Source organism: Fistularia commersonii, chromosome 27 (assembly GCF_037954325.1).
Source record: "Fistularia commersonii isolate RoL2024-O1a breed Wild chromosome 27, RoL_Fcom_v1.0, whole genome shotgun sequence".
Classification (NCBI taxonomy): domain Eukaryota; kingdom Metazoa; phylum Chordata; class Actinopteri; order Syngnathiformes; family Fistulariidae; genus Fistularia; species Fistularia commersonii.
In genome coordinates, this window is record NC_141310.1 from 13899767 (window position 1) to 13920540 (window position 20774).

At 51.0% G+C, this 20774-nt stretch overlaps 1 protein-coding gene across 2 annotated transcripts; it reads left to right on the plus strand.

The window, feature by feature from the left end:
- The first annotated feature begins 8 nt into the window (after window positions 1-8).
- LOC147218097 (aminopeptidase N-like) lies at window positions 9-20425 on the plus strand. 2 transcript variants are annotated; one of them, XM_086174576.1, is made up of 22 exons: window positions 9-72; window positions 182-259; window positions 2618-3284; window positions 3737-3879; window positions 3989-4128; window positions 5697-5823; window positions 7324-7478; window positions 7976-8089; window positions 9213-9356; window positions 10838-10903; window positions 11126-11191; window positions 11935-12107; window positions 12637-12713; window positions 12799-12932; window positions 14967-15022; window positions 15099-15246; window positions 16395-16486; window positions 16566-16676; window positions 16823-16990; window positions 18049-18189; window positions 19485-19566; window positions 19675-20425. In XM_086174576.1, exons 3-22 carry the CDS (start codon window positions 2665-2667, stop codon window positions 19825-19827), a joined length of 2910 nt encoding a protein of 969 aa, XP_086030702.1. In that variant the 5' UTR covers window positions 9-72; window positions 182-259; window positions 2618-2664; the 3' UTR covers window positions 19828-20425. The 2 variants fall into 2 exon arrangements, with proteins under 2 accessions (XP_086030702.1, XP_086030703.1); XM_086174577.1 differs by lacking the exons at window positions 9-72; window positions 182-259 and adding exons at window positions 731-1727; window positions 2173-2362.
- Window positions 20426-20774: the final 349 nt, after the last annotated feature.

A 20774-nucleotide genomic window follows, 5' to 3' on the forward strand; every position in this document is an offset into this window, starting at 1 on the left:
CCCGCCGGCCGAGTTCATTCCAGGCTGAGCGTGTCGACGGCGAGGACGTCCGAGAACCAGCGCGCGCCTCGGGTACGTCCTGACGCTCCCGGCTTGAGGACTAAACCACCCGGCGCCCGGCGGGGGTTCAACCGAGCAGGGAAGTTGACTTGAAGGAAATAATCCGTTATTCTCTCCGCAGCCCCTCCGCTCCGCCGCTTTTAGATTTATTGGTCGTGCCTCCCGCCGCCGCCTTCCCGTGAAGCCGAGTCCACGACAGGTATGTTTCTTTTTGCAACATGCGGCGCCTCAGGTGTGACGGCGCAGGGAGGGGGGGATCGGGTCAGAACGCTCCCTCTGACTTGCTTCCAGATATCACCAGGTCCTGGAAAATCTGAGAAACCTGGAAATAATCGGAGCAAAATTTTGCGGCGGTGGTGGGAGGAGGGAGCCGGAAACCAGCGGAGAGTATCCCGGGGAATCCCGTCTGCGGGGAAGATGAAACAGGAGGATCCCGGCTGAACGAAAAAGAACATCTGACTCGAGACGGAGACTTCGACCGATCGGGGACGTCGGAACCCGGACGGTGGGGTCGGGTGACCCGGGCGACCCGGGCGACCCCGTCGCTTCTGGGATGGCCTGGTAGCAGGGAGAGCGCCATCTTCCTGATGGTGGAACCCATGGGGTCTCCGGGGTTTGTTTCCCGCGCCTCCTCGGGATGAACCGCCAGCCAATCAGAGGAGAGCGGCGCCGACAGGTGTGTCGGAGTCCCGCCAGACGTCCGGCGCAAACCTCTCGCCGTCGTCGACATTGTTTCTGGTTTGCCTTTCAAATGAAATAAAGCGGCGGGTCCCAGGTTCTGGAGTCCGAGCCTCCTGCCAGGCAACCGTCGGCAGGTCCAGGTCTGAGGTACCGGTCCCTGAGCGGCTGATACCTGGAGAACCTGGACCTGAGCTCGCCCGATGGGGCCCCCCTGGTTGAAGATTACTGGGGTTCTCCATTTCTGAAGGGAAACAAATGGCTTCCAGAAATGCAACTGGAGCTCCAGACGTCACAGACGGGGCTGCTCCCTTGGGAAAGGATTTCCTTACAAAAAAAAAAGCACGGGCAAAGCCTTCCTGTAAGTCAGCTGACGTTTCTCCACAGAGGCATCATACACAACCTTCTGTGACCCTCTCACGCCAGTCTCGAAGCGCTAGTCCTCTTGGTCACCCGTCGCCCTCTGAAGATCGATCAGATGTTTGGATGCAGAGTGTCCGAGACGCGGAATGAAGCGATTCTCCAGCGTCTGCTGTGACATCAGGAAGTGGGAGAGGTATTTTCCCAGGGAGTGAAGAGGAAGAGGCTCAAATGGCACAGCGACACCGAGTTGGTCAGGTGACTCTTGATGACGTTCTTTCTGGCCGTCGGGAGAAGAAGATCCCCGCCCAGGAGACGTTCCCGGAAGAGACCCATCTGGAAGCAAAACAAAACAATTCCCGGCTGTTGGTTGCACGACTCCAGACAGGGGAAGAAGACCGAGGCCTGTTCTCCGCTCGGGAACATCTGGGTCCGAGCCTCCGAGCGACTCGCGGAACATCCGTGTCGAGACGTCACCTCCCGCCCACGGCGCTCGAACACACACCGCAGCTGTGTTTGTGGTCCGGAAAATTGGTTGCATTGTGAAGCATCGTTTCCAGATGTTCCAGATGTCCGAGGTGCCGCCGGGGTCTCCTGCTCGCATGGATGCTGAGGTCTTCCGCACCTGGGTCTGGTTTTCTTGTTTACCGCTTATTCGCTCCCTCGCGAAAAAAATCGACCGGTTAATGATCCAAATTGGAATTTAAACTGAGGCCCTCGGATGACGACTCAGAGCTTCTAAGGCTGAGATGGAAAAAAATCAAGATGGAGCGCGATAGGTGTATCTGAACACCACTGCAGTGTCACCGTCCACTGCCGTCCACTTTGGATCCCATTTATTGATCTGTTTCATGACAACGATTATTGCTACTTACTTCTGACGTCGAGGACCGAAGGTCAAAGCGGAGCGGCGGCTCACATGACGTGTCCTCATACGAGTACACAAGTCACAACAGGGTGAAGCATTCAAATCCCGTCACTGCGGACCAGCAGGACCAGGAGAATACAAATGTATCCGAGGAAAGTGTCCTCATATGCAGACAATGTCTTCATTTTACTGTGTGATATTTACAGCCGACTTCAGTGTCTCTCTGAGCCGTGCACGAGCGCTGCCGAGCGGGGAAGTACCCGTCCGAGGACCCGGGGAGTCTTTCATCACGTCAAGCGGAGGCTCGGGAGCCTCCCTTCCAGGAACCACTGTACTCTGAAGCTGGGTGTAGCCAATACGAAGCAGAATAACCAAAATACATCATGTTGGAACACGGCAAGTAAACAAAGTTTAGGACCTGCTGTTCCAGGAAAACAAAGGAGAGTTTAGAATAATAAGAAGACAACGGTGATGGACAGAATCCTCGGGACCAGTTCTGTAGTTTTCGTCCTCATCCCAGGCGCCTGGGCTGACTCCGGGTTTAGCAGATGTTGTGTAGCTGCAGTTGTGAAGCAACTGCTGCGTTCAGATTTAATGACCAACGTCCATCGTTCAGCCTTCACCTGAAGTCATGTGTTTGTCTCTTGACAGCTCATCTGTAAGCTGCTGGGAGCGAGTGCCCGTGGCCCCGGTACACCATGGGGAAGGTCTACTACATCAGCAGGAACGTGGGACTGGCCTTGCTGGTGTTGGCGGCGACGGCTCTGGCCACCATCATCGCCCTGTCGGTGGCCTACCACAGGGAGCGGGCCAAGAGTCTCGGCAGGCCGGGTGAACCGTCGCCGGCGAGCGGCGGCTCGCCGTCGCCGAGCGGCGGCCCGCCGACGCCCTCGACCGCCGAACCCAAGGAGCCCTGGGACCGCTACCGGCTCCCGGACTCCCTGGTCCCCGTCAGGTACAACGTGACCCTGTGGCCCCGGCTGAAGCCCGACGATGACGGCCTCTACATCTTCATCGGCCACTCGGAGGTGGTCTTCCGGTGCGCGAAGGAAACGGACCTGATCATCATGCACTGCCACCAACTCAACCTCACCGCCTTCCACGGTGTCCACGCCAAGCTGCAGGGGCTGGCCGGAGTCACGCCGCCCGCCATCCTCCGCTCCTGGACGGTGGAGAAGACGGAGTTTCTGGTTCTCCAGCTGAGCGGCAACCTGTCCGAAGGCGCCTCGTACTCGCTTCGCACCGAGTTCCAGGGGGAGCTGGCCGACGACCTGCAGGGATTTTACCGCAGCGAGTACGTCGAGGACAACGAGAAGAAGTAAGAAACCGCCACTCTGAGTTCTCAGACGTTCTTCTTCTAGCGGTCCTGGACCTTCAGGTCGAGATGACCCGACGCCTTCCGGTCCATTCAGTTCTTCTCACTCCCAGGGTTCACAAGAATCCATAGTGTCACATTAAAACCCTGTTGGAGAAACTTCATTGGAAACCAAGGAGCTCAAAGGTTGGAGCCTCCACGTTCACCCTGTATCTGCGTGGGTTCCTTCCGGTTCCTTCCACAGTCCAAACACATGCAGGAGCTTCATTAGAGACCCTAAATGGGTCGTCTGTCCCCACGCGTGGCCCGATGATTGGTCCGGGGTGAACCCCGCCTTTCGTCCAATCCCGGCAGCGCTAGGCCGGGGCCCCCCTGCGCCCCCGAGCTCGCGCTGAGCAGTGCAGCTCATGAACCAATGGGTGTTTTTGAGTTCCCTGTGGGTTGTGTGTCCTCAGAGTCCTGGCCACGACCCAGATGCAGGCCACGTACGCCAGGAAAGCCTTCCCCTGCTTCGACGAGCCGGCCATGAAGGCCGTGTTCGACGTGTCCATCATCCACCCGCCCCACACCGTGGCTCTGTCCAACGGCCGGGAGAAGGGTGAGGCACCTTCACTCATTCACTCTCGCTTTGTTCGCGCGAAAATACGCCAGAAACGGCGGGAGACGTGAACGGGCCTGAAGGAAATGTGGCGCGTCCGTTCCGGCAGGCGTCGCCGACGCGGTGATGGAGGGCCGGCCCGTCAAGGTCACGACCTTCGAGGAGACGGAGAAGATGTCCACGTACCTGCTGGCCTTCCTGGTCTGCGAGTTCGCCTCCATACAGCGCAGCCAGGGCCCCGGCACGCAGGTGAGCGCCGCCTTTCTGAATTCAAGCCGAGGCGATAACATCGGTTATTAAGCATTTATTACAGCACAACATTAATGAATGTATTATAAAGTGAGAGATTAAAGTTATTGTCATTCCCCTTTTCATGACCTGTGATTAAATGTATTCTTGTAATTTCCTGTATTAAATTATATTAAAATATAATTAGTTTTTTTAGATACATTTATTTATTCATTCATTCAAGTTACAGCATTTGCATTTAAAATGACCTGAAAAGTATTTAGATTTAAGAAAAGGTGATCAAAGTTACTGGAAGGAGGAAAATCCAAAAAATCGAGCTGAATTTTAATGACATTTTTTTCAGAAAAAAATAAAAAAATGTAAAACTGTATAATAAACGGACAATAAAGGTGATAAAAGTTACCAGAAGAATCAAACTCCAAAACCAAAAAAAAAAATTAGCTGGATTTGAAAAGAAAGAAGAAAGAATGAAAGAAAATGTAGCAAAATATAATCAAATGACAACGCTAGTCTAATAATTTGGTGACATCACACCTAAAGAAAAATGGTAATACGTATTTTCCAGACTGTTGAGCGCACCTGAATATAATCAGCAGATAAAAATAACAGAAGAAATGAATGTGTGCATGTTCAGGCTGCATCAGTCTGTAAGCTGCAGGCGTCCACGTTGTTGCGTGAGATATTTACACACAAACATTTAATCAAACACATACCGGTAACATCCACAAATACTGGAAATGCTTTTTTCCAAACAGCGGCTGTAAAACGGCCAATGAAAATTATGAATAATAAATAAGACAGGGAAAAGTCCATCCATCCATCCTTTTCTTTGTCCTCCAGCCGATGGCTATCTCGGACTTCCTGCTGCGCACTAAAACCATTAAAGGCGTCCGTTAAAATCCATCAATTATCCGCACAGTTGTTTAAGCCGCGGCGTTTAAAGCGTGTGAAAAAGAAGCGCCTTATAGTCCGAAAATGACGGTAATTGCAAAAATACATTTTCAACCATTATTCGAATATTTACTTATCAAGCTATAACTTTAAAATTAGGTAGTAACTGTTACCTATATCACCTTATTGCACAGTCATATATATATATAAATATATAAATTATATACAAATATATATTTTCTTTTTTTTTTTAATTTATTTGTTTTCAGTAATTTTTTTTTTAAATTTTATTCTTGATTTTTTTTTTTTTTTTTTTAATTTAACCTTCATTTAACCAGGAAAAAAAGTCCCGATGAGATGAAACACCTCTTTTACAAGGGAGTCCTGGCCAAGAGGAAGCAATAAGTTACAGACAGAACAATATTATAAACAGTTGAAAGAAGCAATTACATTTTGACAAGTTGACCTCTCGTGTTCTCAGTTTGGTTTTAAAAGCATTTAATGTAGACGTTCACAATGTTGATGCTGCTACTCCATGTGCCCCCTAATTGTCCCTCGGGGACAATTTTTTTTTTTCTGATTCTGATTTGTGTGAATTCAAGGTAAACACATTTGACTGGAGCTCCTTGTAAACTGCATGATATGATCTACTTTATGTCGACCACGTGATCCTGCAGGTGCGAGTCTGGGCCCGCAGCAAGGCCATCGAGGACGGCCATGGGGACTACGCCTACAGCGTCACCGGGAAGATCCTGCAGTTCTATGAGCGCTACTACAACATAAAGTACCCCCTCCCAAAGGCCGGTGGGTGCTTTTCACGCAAACTACTCTCCCATGGTAACGTAGAGCGGCCCCAACCCTGCACAACAAACGTCCTCAAGGGAATCTCAAAATCTTAAGCCATAAAAAAAAAAAAACTAAAAAAACCCCACTGTAAAACGCAATAATTTATCCATATATATATATATATATATATATGTTCATTACTGTGCAATATTTCATTTCATAACAGCTGCATGTTCTTTATTTTTTCATACTCTTGTGCACTCCTTATCTTTCACCTGGTACTTAAGACCTTAAGACACTTTATAGTTTTATTTATATTTCTTATTCTCCCCCCTTTTTTATACTGTTTATACAATATTCTACTATTATTTATTATTGTTATGTTTTACTTGAAACTCTGGCACAACAATTTCCTTCGGGATAAATAAAGTTGTTGTTATTCTTAGCTAAAGCATTCTGAATATATATTCATGCATACATACAGCAGTCCCTCGCCATATTCGCCTCTCGCGGTCTCACTGTTACGCAGATTAAAAATCTTTTATGCAAAAAGCCGTGGCTTGGTGAACAATTGATGATATAAAACCATATCGCAGTTTATTCAAATCTGGAGTATTAAATTCAATTTTGGTGATTCCGCTTCAAAAAAAGAGCCAAGTTTTCTGACAATAATGTAATGGCTCTACGTAAACATTTATATCTCAAAATTGTAGCCTGGATTTGAATCCAGATTGTAATCTGTGATACAATTTTATATTTTTTGTGATACGACTGGTACTTGCTGTGTAAATATATATTCATATCTTTATTATTTCAATTATTTTTATGCTAAACTAAGTATTTTCCAGGGTGGCGACCAATCAGAGCATGGTGTTCTGTATCCAGGGCTCTGATTGGCTGTACGAAGTGTTTATAGCCGTGTGGGGGAGTAGGTTGTTTTTGGAATTTGGTTCTTGCGATTTACTCCTCTTTTGCGTTTTTTGGCAGTATTTGAGTTTTTCGTGATGAAATAGCCATATTCTAGTAATACATCTAGTAAAATTAAGCTAAAATTCATTTTATAAAATAAATAAAACACGAGATCTCCTTTGCTGGCACGGGTTCTTGGAGGAGACGCGACTCCTGACCACATTGACGGCTTAAATGATCGGGATGATGCGATTCGCTCGGTTGTAACTTGATGGAGGCGGCCGTGGCGCCTAGAAGCATGTTTCTGAAGAACAAAACAGGGAGGTTGAGGGTTAATATTTCTGTAAATACCATCAAAATGATCTCTACTTTGCGGACATTCACCCTTTACGGGGGTCTTGGAGCGTAAATCCTGCAAAAAGAGAGGAACCCCTTTATATATGGTTTCTAGCAGGTTCTCCATCCGTCTTCCACCATCCAGAAACAGTCCGTGTGTCCAATGAAGACCCTGATGATGATGAAGGGATGAAAAGAAAGCGCATCTGCTGCTTTTCTTTAGTCGAATCCAAAGGTGGAGCTGTGACTCAGCGCCCTGGTTCTCTCCTCCAGACCAGATCGCCGTGCCGGACTTCCACGCCGGCGCCATGGAGAACTGGGGCCTGGTGATGTACAGGGAGTCGGCGCTGCTGTTCGACCCCAAGGTCTCCTCCACCAGCAGCAAACAGACGGTCGCCACCATCATCGCCCACGAGCTGGCTCACCAGGTTCGCCGCCGCCGCCGCCGCCTTCGGCCTCTCCTGAAACCGGCCTCGGCCGCTGTGACTTTTCCTCCGAGTGTAATCCACTGGAAAATTCCTTCATGCCAGCGCGGGGGCACTTTGCCCCGAGTTTCGCCTGGCGGCGCCTGGCGGTGAAGGCCGGGCGCCGCCTCTCCAGCGGACTCAATAAGAGCGCGGTTCTGAAGCTGGCCGTACAGATTAATGGGGTCGTTCTGACCCGGCCCCGGCGCCTCCCCCGCCGCCGCAGAGAAAACAAATGCACCCAGAGGAGCTCCAACTCCCTTTTTTGCTACGTCAGAAGACGGATCACCACCCGGGTACAAGCTGACCCCGCTGCCCTTTGGGTGTCTTTGACATCATGACGGGAACAGAATGAGGCGTTATTGAAGGCCTCGCGTGGTTCAGCTTATGTTTCCTGGAACCGGCCGGGCCAGAAACAGCCCCCTCGGTCCCACCGCGAGGTAAAACCTGTTTTCTTCCAGTGGTTTGGGAACCTGGTGTCCATGAAATGGTGGAACGACCTGTGGCTCAACGAGGGCTTCGCCTCCTACATGGAGTGCCTCGGCGCCGACTTCGCCGAACCCACCTGGAAAATCGTAAGTTCCCGCGAGCCGTGGAGTACTTAATGCTTTCCGGTCAACGTTACAGGGTGGGGTAAAAGTACACAAAGTGTACTGTGCTTTGATAGCTAACGTTAGCTCGCTAGTTTGACCGTGACACACCATGTGGTGGCCGCGGCCCAGCGGGTAGAGCGGGTCTCCCTCCGATCAGAAGGTTGGTGGTTCGAAGCTCCTGACGGTCCGGTTAGCTAGCCTTACATGCTATGTGTGGGTGAATGTGATCCAGTGTCACACGCTTTCAAACCACAGGGTGATGAAATTAATTTAATTCCTCTTCCCTCAGCCGCAGGGAATCTTCAATCTTTGTAGTTACAGTTAACAGCTAAGACAATTCATATTTCATTGTATTCTCCTTTCTACTATTATCTATTACTGTTATGTTTTTTACTTGAAACTCTGGCACAACAATTTCCTTGGGGATAAATAAAGTTGTTCTCATCTCATCTCATGAAAGGGTCAAACAAGAGCAGACCAGTCAACCCAGTTTTCAGGAGCTGGGAAGGTGCTATTAGCGGTTGCTAACTGCACTGTAAACAAACTAAGCCTACCCTACGTTGGCCGAAAACGTGGAATTGAAAGCACTACATCAACGACCGGGTCCAAACATTCACCTCCCTTCAGCAGAGTAGATCTTCGGCGCTTCTGCTCGGTGGACCCTCAGCCAGAGGCGCCGAGTCTGGATGTCCCTCTCGTCATTCAACAGCTCCTCCTCTGGGAATCCATCCTTCTCCGTTGGACATCCATGTCTGGCGCCTGGCTCACCTCCATCAGCTTCACTAATATTGTCCCTGTAAAACTTCCAGGAACCCCTCCGCCCCTTCATCCACATCAACGCTTGCTTTGTTTTGTTTCTACATTTTGTCATGTTAGAATCCATCACGGCTAACGGTCCTCGGCGTCCGCGGCGGCAGCACACCGGCCTCTCGATGAGCTGCTGCCGCTGAGTTCCGGATTGGCCTTAGCCAGGTTGCAAAGTTGCTAGAAAGTGTCACTTTATCAGGCACACTTGGTTTGTTAGCTTTGCGTGCGAGCTAGCGGAAGCTAACCTAACCAGAACACCTTTGTAACCTCTCTAATTCGTCTTTGTGTTTTGCTGCAGCGTGACGCGATGATCCTGCACAAAATCCAGGGGGTGTTCGCCTTGGACGCCCTGGCCTCCTCTCACCCTCTGTCTCGCCCAGAGCACGAGGTCAACAGCCCCGAGGAGATCAGCGAGATGTTCAGCGCCATCTCCTACAGCAAGGTCTCTTCCGTTCGGACCGTAGAACGCCAGCGGTTGGGAAAAGGGAAAGGGGTCGGCGTGGAGCGGCCGGGGTCAGTCGTCTCCGTCTGAGTCCTGACGCAACACCAAGGGAGTTTCTTTACTCAACCTGAGAGCTCAGGGGTTACGTTTGTCTTTTGCAGAAACAAAAACAGCCCTTCCCACGATATGGAGCTCAAAAAGCACCCAGCGGCAAAACTTCACCAATTTACTTTGGCCGTCAAGCAGAACAGGCCGGCCTTAAAGCCGCGCCGAGGTGTTGACGCGCCGTCCAAAAACACGCTTGAAATGTTTCCCGTCTGTTTCCAAGTGGACGGGGTCCTCTCACGGATCCCGACTTGATTTTAATTTCCCTTTCTGTGAGTTTTAAAGGGCTTCCTTTTGAAATACTTTGTGAGCAGGGCGTCGGTCTCTCGAGCCCAAACCCCTATCGATCGGAAAACATGTACAAAAGCACATTCGCAGCACTGGAACGTTCGGCGAACTAGCTAGTTTAGGGAGCGCTGATGTGTTTCTGTGCTTCACGTTCCACGATGGTCTTCCATAACGGCCTCCGAAGGACGAACAAAGCAGCCGTCGCTCATGAGGTGAAATTAAATGGGCGGTGAAAGACGAGAAGAAACTGGTACAAGGGAAGCCATCGGCTAGCCAAACTAGCCCTGGCTAACGCCAAAGAAGATTTGTGATACTTCCTTCTGGCGCTTCTTAAGTCACAGCCAGGCCTGCTCATAAGATATTAAGATATATTAAATGCAAAGGACGTTTACTTGCACCCCATCCATTCTCTGTCCCCGGCTGTATTAGCTTAGCCTACTGGCTGATCCAGTAGAAGCCCAACGTAGCCACAGCTAATACAGCGTGTTGGCACGTCAAGCGGTTATGCTAGAAGGGACGCTGAACCCCACGGGTGCTGTGAGTTGAAGTCAGCACATCGATGTAGTGCTGCTGCTGCTAGCTAGCTTAACAGCCCATCCATACTCTATCCACAGCTGCCTCTCCAAGTCACATCTCTGGGGTTAAATGAGCAAATACTGTATTAGCTTAGCCTACTTGACTCGTCACTAGAAGTCCTATGTAGTTGCAGCAAATCCAGAATGTTTGGCACCATCTTGGAAATATGCTGAAAGAGAGGCTTAAATCCTCGGGTGCTATGGGTTGAAGGCAGCACATATACTGTAAATACAGAATATAGCACTGTAGCTGCCAGCTATCGCAACATCGGGCCTCCCCTGTTTCCCCTTCTGTCCCTCTTAGTCCATTCTCTATGGAAAAAATAGCAAATAATAGCTCAGCCTACTTCATAATTCAGTAGAAGCTCCATGTAGCCACAGCATGTACATCCCGTTTGGCACCGCCAAGCAAGTATGCTAGCGAGAATGTTAAAACCCACCTTTGCAATGAGTTCAAGCCAGTGCGCCAGAGTCGTCACGCTGCTGACCGAGTGTTTCTGCTGTCGTCGTCAGGGGGCGGCGGTGCTCAGGATGCTGTCGGGGTTTCTCGGTGAGCATGTGTTTGTAGATGGACTCACTGTGAGTAACTCTTATGGCTACCATTACTGCTCATGCTGAGTGTGTGTGAGTGTGTGGTGATTTGTTTTGATTTATTGTTATGCTACGATTAGCCCGACTGATGCGAAACTAAATCCGCCAGATTATTGTGATGGATGTTCCTGTCAATCAAGATTGTGTCTTCTCGTGCTGGTTAGATTTCTCTTTCCCCGACGTACGTCCATCCTCGCTCTTTCTCCACAGTCGTACCTCAATCGTTTCTCCTTCGGGAGCACGGTGTACACCGACCTGTGGGACCATCTGCAGGAGGTGAGTGCAACACGACACAACACGACAGCGCAACGCTAAGCCTGGGCGACACAACAGGGCGATACAGAATGCATCGCAACACAACATAACAGGGCATTACAGAACACAACATGCAACAACACGACACGTAGCAATTCGTCACAAAGTGTCTCAGTACATCATTTCACAACTCAACGTGCTACAAAACAAAGTGTCACAATACAACCTGTCACGACTCAACACAAAGTCGCAACCAGACATGTTACAACAGGGCAACTGGCAACAGGGTTTACAGAAAACAACACAAAATGCCAATAACTCATCACAACACAACCTGTCACAACATGTTACGACATAATGTGTCACAACACAACAGGGCACTACAGAACACAACACAACATGCTACAACACAATGTGTCACAATGCAACAGGTTGCAACAGGACATTACTGACCACAACACTACACAACACAACATGCTACAACACAATGTGTTACAACACATCATTTCACAACACAACATGCTACAACACAACAGAGCGTTACAGAAAACAACACAACATGCAACAACCCGACACATCACAACAGGACAACAGGGTTCACAAAACAAAACACAGCACAACATGTCGCAACACAGCGCATGGCCAATCGAGACAGCAGAAGACATGGATACAGTAATACACAACGCACGACAACACCCACAACACAACACTTCACACTCCACAACGCCACGCAACATGTCACATGTGACTCTGTCTGTCGCCAGGAGGCCACCAAGCAGGGCGTCCGTCTGCCGTACACCGTCCAAGCCATCATGGACCCCTGGACGCTGCAGATGGGCTTCCCGGTGGTCACCATCGACACGCACACGGGGTCGATCACCCAGAAGTACTTCCTGCTGGACCCGGAGTCGGTGGTGGACAAACCGTCCAAGTTCAAGTAGGAGCCGGTTTTGCTTTGATTCCCTTCAGATGCACGAGGACCACAAACTGAGGGTGTTTTAGCACCTCTTCACCTGTGATGGGTCGCGAGACTAGTCAGTGGTGCCCATGTGTGTCAGGTCAGAGGTTCTTAACACGCAGTGGGAGCTCAGCTGCGGAGATCTTCTCAGATATTTGGTCTGGAGATACCCGGCCGGCATGGACCTGTGGATGGAGATCCAACGGAGCCGTGTGGTGGACTGTTTCCAGAAAGTCCCAAGAAAACACCCCTATTTTATTGCTAGTGAACCACCAGAAGGCCCAAGATGTTCTCGCGGTTCTCACACTTCGGACTTTGGTCTGCGGCAACCGCGAGACCTACCATTAGGGTTTGGACCGAACAGAAACAACCAAATAAAGAGGTTGTGGAAGCACCCGCAGTTTTGTTTGTATTAAATTCTGCTAAAAAGGCCCAACCAGAAGTACCCAACATCTGCAGGACTGTTGAATCCACCTCCACGTTTAATCTGCTTTGGCTTCCTGTCCAGCTACACCTGGATTGTCCCCATCAAGTGGATGAAGAACGGGGTGGAGCAGGAGCAGCACTGGCTTCTCAGCAAATCAGGTACCGTCACGCCGCCACCGCCGCCTCTTCTTCCCAGGTCTGAGAAGCAGAGGAGATCTTTTTTCTTCTTTTTTCTCCTGGCCAGAGACCTACGGGCCAATGAAGCTGTCGGGGGACAACTGGCTGCTGGCGAACAACGGCATGTACGGATATTACAGGGTGAACTACGACCCGGACAACTGGGAGCGCCTCGTGACCCTGCTGGAGACCGACCACCAGGTGGGTCCCACTCCATCTTCCTTGCGCGAGGCCATCTGTAAAGTGCCTTGTCCACTGTGGCGCAGCTTTCTCTTCGCCGAGCTCCGTCCACAAAATACAATATTTGGTCCAGAAACATCAGACCGAGACAGAAGTCTGGAGGCAGCTGCCGTAGGGGTGTAAATCGGAGCCATCATGACGATTCGATCCGATTCGATTTCTCAAGGCAACGATTCGATTCGATACGATTTTTTTTAACTACGATACGATTTTTTAATGTATGACTGGCTGAAGTGCTGCCGAGATGGTACGTTGTATCTGGGCTCCAATGTTTCGAGCCAGTAGCTAAAGCCCTCGTTCTCCACCGCGCTGTACGGCCTTGCGTCTTTACATATGAAGAAGGCAATTGCCTTCGATATGTTTTTGGCCCTTTTCGAACCGCTCGGTAACTTTTGTGGGAAAAATGTATTCCGCTGGGCTTTTTCTGAACATTCGCCTTCAACAACACCATGCCGTCTTTTCAGGTGAGCCGACAAATTAGAAGCGTTGCCACGGTAGCTAACTTCAATTCCACATTCTTTCCATATCGCCACATCCTTTACCAATTCTTTCCCGTTTTTGCGGAAGCCGAAATACTTCCACACGAACGATTTTAAACCTACAGGAGTGTGTAAGTCAGCGTCCTTCTCAGCCATATCGATGTCCGCCTCCCGAATGTTTAAATGCGAGTGCTGTGCCAAAGAGGGTGTGTCCGCTGAAAGACGGTGCTGAAAGAGGGGAAGGGAAGCGAAGTAGGTGGAGACAAAGTAGGTTACCGCCACCCGCAGCACAGAGTGAGAATTACGCCTCAGAGCAGACTAAAGATAGACAGGTAAAACGCATACATGGATCGATACTCTTGCGGACGCGTCGATGCATCGGATCGTCAGCTGTCGGATCGATATATCGATACATATCGATTTTTTTTTACACCGCTAAGCTGCCGCTGACCTCCACCGCTGCCAGAAATGGCAGATCTTTTGTGTCGCCGCGATCCTCGACGTGAGTCGCCTCATTGGACGGGTGAACCCGTCAGTGCTCCTGCCGGCAGCGACGAGAAAGCCTCGCCATTTAAGGTCACCCGATGGAGACGATGTTACCTGAGACGCTTTCAGACAGAGAAGTTCTAAGAAGCGTTTGGCTCAAATATAGTACCAGGAAGTAGCCTCCTCCAGGGGAACCTTTTAGTTTTGCATTCCCACGGGCAGCGAGGAATGCAAACAAACCCTCAGAAATAAACCGGCGAGAAGAAGAAGAGGAAGAAGACGAGGAAGACTGCATGGAGGTGGAAGCTGCCACAGTGCTCATGGAATAACAACCATGGACCATCAGATGGTTGAAGTGTTTTTATCTTCTCCCTGCACTGCTTTGTTGTGTGTTAGCCTTTAGCTAACTCCAAACTTATTCTTGCCAAAATCTAGACGTTCCTCTGCAAACCCTGGGAACCCCTCCGATGCATAGCAGGACAGAAGAGCCTGGACCTCTTTGCCGCTCCATTTCTCACCGCTTCTGTCCATTTTGCCCCAAGGAAACATCTGAGCAGTGACCAGGATAGGTTTTAGAAAATGGTGCTCCAGAAGAAGTATCTGGTAATGGGCTCATTCCTCGTAGGAGGAGCTGAAATGGTCTCAGGAGCTGAGGTCCCTGGTTCCTCTGACGTCCAAATGCACTGAGAAACGGTCTGGCTCTTGAGAAGGTTCTAGAAACTGCAACAAGTCCCTGCAGTGTGAAAGCAACTTTGCAGCCAAAGAGTCCAGCATGTTTCCCAAGGTAGTCAGAAGTTCTCTCAGTCGCCCCCTGGTGGCCGTCCAGATGAATCCAGCGGTGTTTGAGGTACAATCGGCTTCAGTTTTCCAGCCCCGATGCGACGCCCCCGTGCTCGGCGCACCTTCAAAACAAGCCAGATGAAAACGCCCGCGGAAAAAAGTCCTCCTGACCTCCACACTGCTGTTCCCTTCACAATAGTAACTTGTTTGTCTGTGAAAGTAACATGCGTGTGTCTGATGTTTCCTCCAGGCCATGTCCGTGATGAACCGAGCCCAGATCATAGACAACGCCTTCAACCTCGGCAGGTAACCAGAACCACCCGGGTACTGGTCAAGGTTCTCTGAGCATCTTCACGGACTGACCTACTCTCGCTTTGTTCAGAGCCAAATTGATCAACAACACGGTGGCGCTGAGGATCACCAAATACCTGCACAAGGAGCGGGACTACATCCCTTGGGAGTCGGCGCTGAGGAACCTGAACTATTATTACGTCGTGCTTGACCGTACCGAGGTCTTCGGAGCCCTGGAGGTGAGCGTCCTTCAGCTTCTCAGAACCTGAGCTGGCCTTCGCCACCTGGAGTTAGCAATACCTTGCCTCGCAGCAAAGGGGTTTCACTGGGTTGTCCATGTTCTCCAGGCGCCTGCCTGGGTTCTCCAGGTTCTCCGTCTTCCTCCTGTCCTAAAACAGTCAGTGGTGTCCACAAATTGTCCGCCGGTGTGAATGGTTGGATGCCCCTGTGTGTGATTGACAGGAGACCCGTTCGGGTTAAGCCCCGCCCCTTGCCTCAGAGTCACCTGGGATTGGCTCTGACCTCCTGCCACCCAGTGTGCAGGCCAGCAGGCCAAGCTGTATTGCTAATAAATAAATTATATTTTATATATTGAACGATGAATAATATAAACATCAGAAAAATAAATGACAAGTAAGCATGGTGTAAATGTTGTTAGCATCGAGCTAACGTCAGTACAATGCCTTTGGTGACTGCTAGCCGCTCCGGACATCAGCTCAGTGTCAGACAGATGAAAAAAAACAACAGAATAATCAGCGTTAGCTTAAAAGCAAGATTTTGTTTCCAGCCCGCCGTCTGCTGGGTACGTCGCCATGACAACCCGGTCAGATTCTGCGCATGCAAAACCTTCGTCTCGCGTGGGTCCTACAATATACCCGAAATCATGTTGAAGACATCGGTGAGGAAACACTGACGTGAACCTCGGGCAGATCCCGGCTCGGCGCCGGCGACCTTCTGCCTCGACTGATTCGGCCAGGAAGACGGGGAGCGAGAAAGAAGGATGGAGAAGGAAAGCAAGAGTGTGATGGGAGGAAGGACAGGCACAAGCATGCTAATAACAGCAGCAATGCTAACAGCTACAAGGCTCTGGCGACATGATAAAGTAATCCTCCGATAAGGAATAATGGTGGACACCATGCATGATGGTGCAGTAGATCAAGCCTTGGAGAGACAGCCCGAGGACTCAGGAGAAGATGTGAGGGTATCGTCTGGTGAAGGTGCTTGGGTGCAGGTAGCAGAAGAAGAGTGGGAGGAATGAGAGCTGCATCACTGGAGAATAAGCTTATGGCAGCATCACTCGAAGCTAGGTAGCTATAAGCTTCCTCTAAAGAAGAGGAAGCCTGTACACAAAGGTAATGGACGGTTGAAACGTCTCCTTGTGGCGCAGGGCTACCTGAAGAAACAGATCCAGCCCCTGTTTGAGCACTTCAGGGCCATCACGGACAACTGGACCAGAGTACCAGAAGCACACACCGACCAGTAGGAACCGGCACCTTTCCACGGCGCCGATCCGTCCCCGGAATCCAATAACCAAATCTTCCCCCCTCCGTTCCTGCAGGTACAACCAGATCAACGCCATCAGAGTGGCGTGCCGCGTGGGCGTGCCCGGGTGCAGGGAGCTGACGAGCGCCTGGTTCAGGGAGTGGATGGAAAATCCCAGTCACAACCCGTGAGTCCAAACCCGCCCCGTATTTACGAGCCGTCCCAAACAGCCGCTCGCACCGGCCAACTCTTGTTTGTCGCCCGTTCGCTGGCCGGAGCGCCTGCGCGACACGTTGACGCCGCCCGGCTAATTTCTCTCTTGACGCCGACCAGCATCCACCCTAACTTGAAGAGCACCGTTTACTGCATGGCCATCGCTTCCGGCGGCGTGGAGGAGTGGGACTTCGCCTGGAGGATGTACATCAACACCACCATGGCGTCGGAGGCGAGTCATCTCCGACTGGCCATGTCCTGCACCAAGTTGCCCTGGCTTTTGATCAGGTATGCTTCCCGACAAGATAGTGTCCGATCTAAAGGTGACGTCAGGAAAGATCGGACCGGTCGAATCGCAGAAATCCTGAGTTCACTTCAGGAGTGAAGAGGGCTCTTGGATGGATACTAAAATTCATTTGGAGTCAGGGGATCCCCGGGATCCTTTGTGCTGCCTGAATATTTCATAGATTCACCATCAAGTCTGCGTTACGTGAACATCCCAGAGCCCAGACACGCAGCAGTGCCATCAAGTCACCTCGGTGCCGGAGCGAAACCTGGAGCACCGAAGGGTGGAGGCTCTGGAGCTTCCATCTGCGCTGCTCATGGGCCTCACCTGGAAGTAGAGGAGAGAGCAGCGCGATCTCCGCTCGCTCGCTTGTCCATGTCCCGCGGATGGATGGCAGAAGAGTTCCACCGCCTCTACGAAGAACTGCCGTCTGGTTAAAGACCAACTGAGCGACTTCAGCCTCGCTATAAAACATCTGCAAGTGAGATCTGAAGATCTGCGCTCACATGAAAGCTTCCTGGCCCGACACCACGAAGAGGCCGGGTTCACCCTGGACCGATCACTCGTCAATCACAGGGTCACAATGGAGTCAAACAAACATTCACCCTCTCCAGAGTCTCCACTGAACCTCCTGAGGAACCCCACGCAGACAGGGAGAACATGGAGACTCCACACAGAAAGGCCTCCACTGGGAATCCAATCAGGAACCATCCACCTATGAAGCGGAAGCGCTAACGTGTTAGTTAGCGTTAGTTAGCCTCTTAACCAGTTCTTTCCATCCAGACTGAATCATCCCCCCCTCCTCCGTCAGCTTGTGAACCAGGTTCTCTAAAGGTTCTGGGCAGGTTGCACAATATTTAGTGCTTTTTGAAACCTAAGTGTGCGGCGTGGAGCGACAGCAGTTAGCGAGGAGATCGGCATGTTCTCCGAAACGCTGAAACTCATTTCCAGCTTCAGTGTTTGATTTATAGAAAAAGACACACTTTGGCTTACTTTTGCCCCCGAGGGGGAAGAAAAGGCAGGTTTTGGGATCTAATCATAATATTCTGGTGTGTTGAAGGTACCTGGATTACTCCATCGACCCGAAGCAGATCCGCAAGCAGGACGCCATCTCCGTCATCCAGCACGTCGTGGACAACTCGGTGGGGCTGCCGCTGGCCTGGAACTTCATCCGAGACAAATGGAGCTACATTCTCCAGCAGTAAGAGAAAGAAGCTGTAAACTTCTGGAGAGGATCCATTGACGTCACCTCTGCTTTTCTGCTCAGACTTGCACGTATATTTGTCAACACCGAGCTTGTGTTGGTGAAACAAGCTAGCTGTTCTTCTACCCAGTTCAGAGGGAGGGCGGGAAGTGCTGGACTACCATTTTAGGAAAGCGAGAAACTGGGTGTGACGGAGTGGGTGAAGGTGTCCAAGAGCACAGGGAGCCCCGAAGATAAACATCACCGCCGCCCGGGGTTTGTTTACCGAGTGTCTGCTGAGATTTCCGCTCCTAGCTAGCGGCTAATCATCAGCTGTGTTTCCGATAGCTCGCCGATTCACGGAGGCGTTCTAGCTCATCGCAGATCGAACATGGCAGCGATGGCGCGAATGTCAGTCTTGTATTTTCAGTCACGGGTTGAGAAGATACTTTCGCTTTACTTCTGAAGCCGCCGGCACAGCAGGGATTTTTCTTGCCCTCCTGGAGTTTTTCAGTTACCCCCCCCCTCCATGAGTCACGTCTTACGGAACGTGAAAACCGGCGTCGAGCGCCTCGCGCAGCTTTTAACAAGCCAAACCGCAGGCGTTGTTTTGAAAGTTTGCTCAGCTCCATCTGGAGAACAGTTCCATTGTATTGTTTCGGAGACGTTCAGCTCTTGTTTCCTTTCTGCTTCGCTGACCTTCACATCACAAATTCCCTTTGAGCGCTCAGCGTTCCCATGCTCAAGTTTCCCATGCACGTCCAGGAAGGTTTGATTTGTCTGGCACCAAATCAGGGCCCAGGTGTCTGATGAGGCTTTCCATGCAGAGCAGGTCTGGACCACCAGGTCTGGACCACCATATCTACTGGAACAGCAGATCCCGGCTCAATGCCGACGGCCTCCTGCCTCGACCCGGAAAGAGCTAGAAGGCAGGAGTGTGATTGGTGTGCAGGGGTTTGAGCGTCAGGAGGAACCGGCACTAACAATGTATTGCTGCTAATACCAGAAGTGCTAACATGCTAATCGCTGAAATGCTACGATAATAGCTTGAATATTTACAAAATAAATAACAACGCCGGCCCCCTCAAGCCACGCCCCCAGAGACCCTGTCAAAAAGTCCAAGGAGAGGATATGATGTGATGAAGAAGGAGAGGTGCATCATGGGATGTCCCTCAGCAGAGCATCACCAGAGGCTAGGCTAACCTGGACTAATAGATGTCTCAGGAGGGGAGGTCCGAAGCCGGTTCTGAAACAACGAGAAGGTACCACAGCCTGGAAGGAGACCTGAAGATGGTTGGTGGTTTGTGTTTCAGGTTTGGAAAAGGATCTTTCGCCCTCTCCGGTCTCATCACCGGAATCAGCAAGAGGTTCTCCACGCCGTTTGAGTTGCAGGAGGTATGAAAGCTTCTCCACAGAAGCCGGAACAACAACACCACCACCGACGTCTCCAGCAACACCAACCAATGCAGGAATGCCTTCTTCTCTCTCTCCGTGTCTCTACAGCTGAAGAAGTTCAAAGAAGACAAAGGCCAGAATGGTTTTGGCTCCGCCTCCATGGAGCTGGAGCAGGCCATCGAGAGGACCACGGCCAACATCAAGTGGTTGTCGGAGAACAAGGGATGGCTCATGAGGTGGTTCTCCGAAGAGTCAAGATGAGACGGTCTGGAAGGTCTCCCTTCCGGGCCGTCAGATTTCATGTCGGACGACCGCCGCTTTGTGTTTTATTTGATGCGTCGGGTGGCGCCGCCGTCGCCGCGGTCACCCGGACGCCGGCGGGACGCCAGAACCCCCGGTTGGACGACGTGGGCGCTCAGGGCTCGGCGTGGATCTCCAGCAGAACACCAAAGGAAACCAGTGATACCTCTTACCTTCCGCTTCCGGTCGTGTGCTTCCAGTCTTGGGCCGCCGCTCGCCGCCAACGGGGGGCGTTCGGACCCCCGGACCCCAAAACCACCTCCGACCCTGATAAGACTCGGCCCCTCGTCTTTCCGCCGGAACAAATAACCCTGTAATAGTATTTTTTCCTGCCTGTGTTTCCTACTTTGTATCATTTATATACCGAGACTGTAAGCACTGCCAAGCCTTGTGTATAATCCTGATGTTGGACCGCGCTAGCTGACGCTAGCTTAGCAGCGGTTCTTAGAGGAGCAGCTCCAGGCCTGCGGCAGATGCAGAGATGTGAGATCTGCAATGCTGCTGCTGCTGCAAGTGCGACTGCATTCACAAATATGAATAAACGTGATCGCCGAACGCTCGAATCCGTGCGTTATGTGAAGGTACGCTGGTGATACCTTCAGGTTTCTGCGCACACATGAACACATTTGCTTCAGGGCCTCGCTGAAACCTGAGCCTCGTTCTTACAGTATCTAAGCAGGATTGTCCTGCACTCTTGAGTCCCGGCTGCCATCGGAGTTCCCCCTGGAGCCGTCACAGGGCCTCACCGAGGAACCAAACCTTTTAGGAGACCTACAATCATTCACACGTCCGGAGCTCCGTCATGTGTTTGGACTTGGGGAGGAACCTTGAGGAACCGGGAGAACATGGAGACTCCGCAGAGCTTGTTGCTGCGAGGCGGAGGCGCTAACTGCCACGCGCCCTCAAAC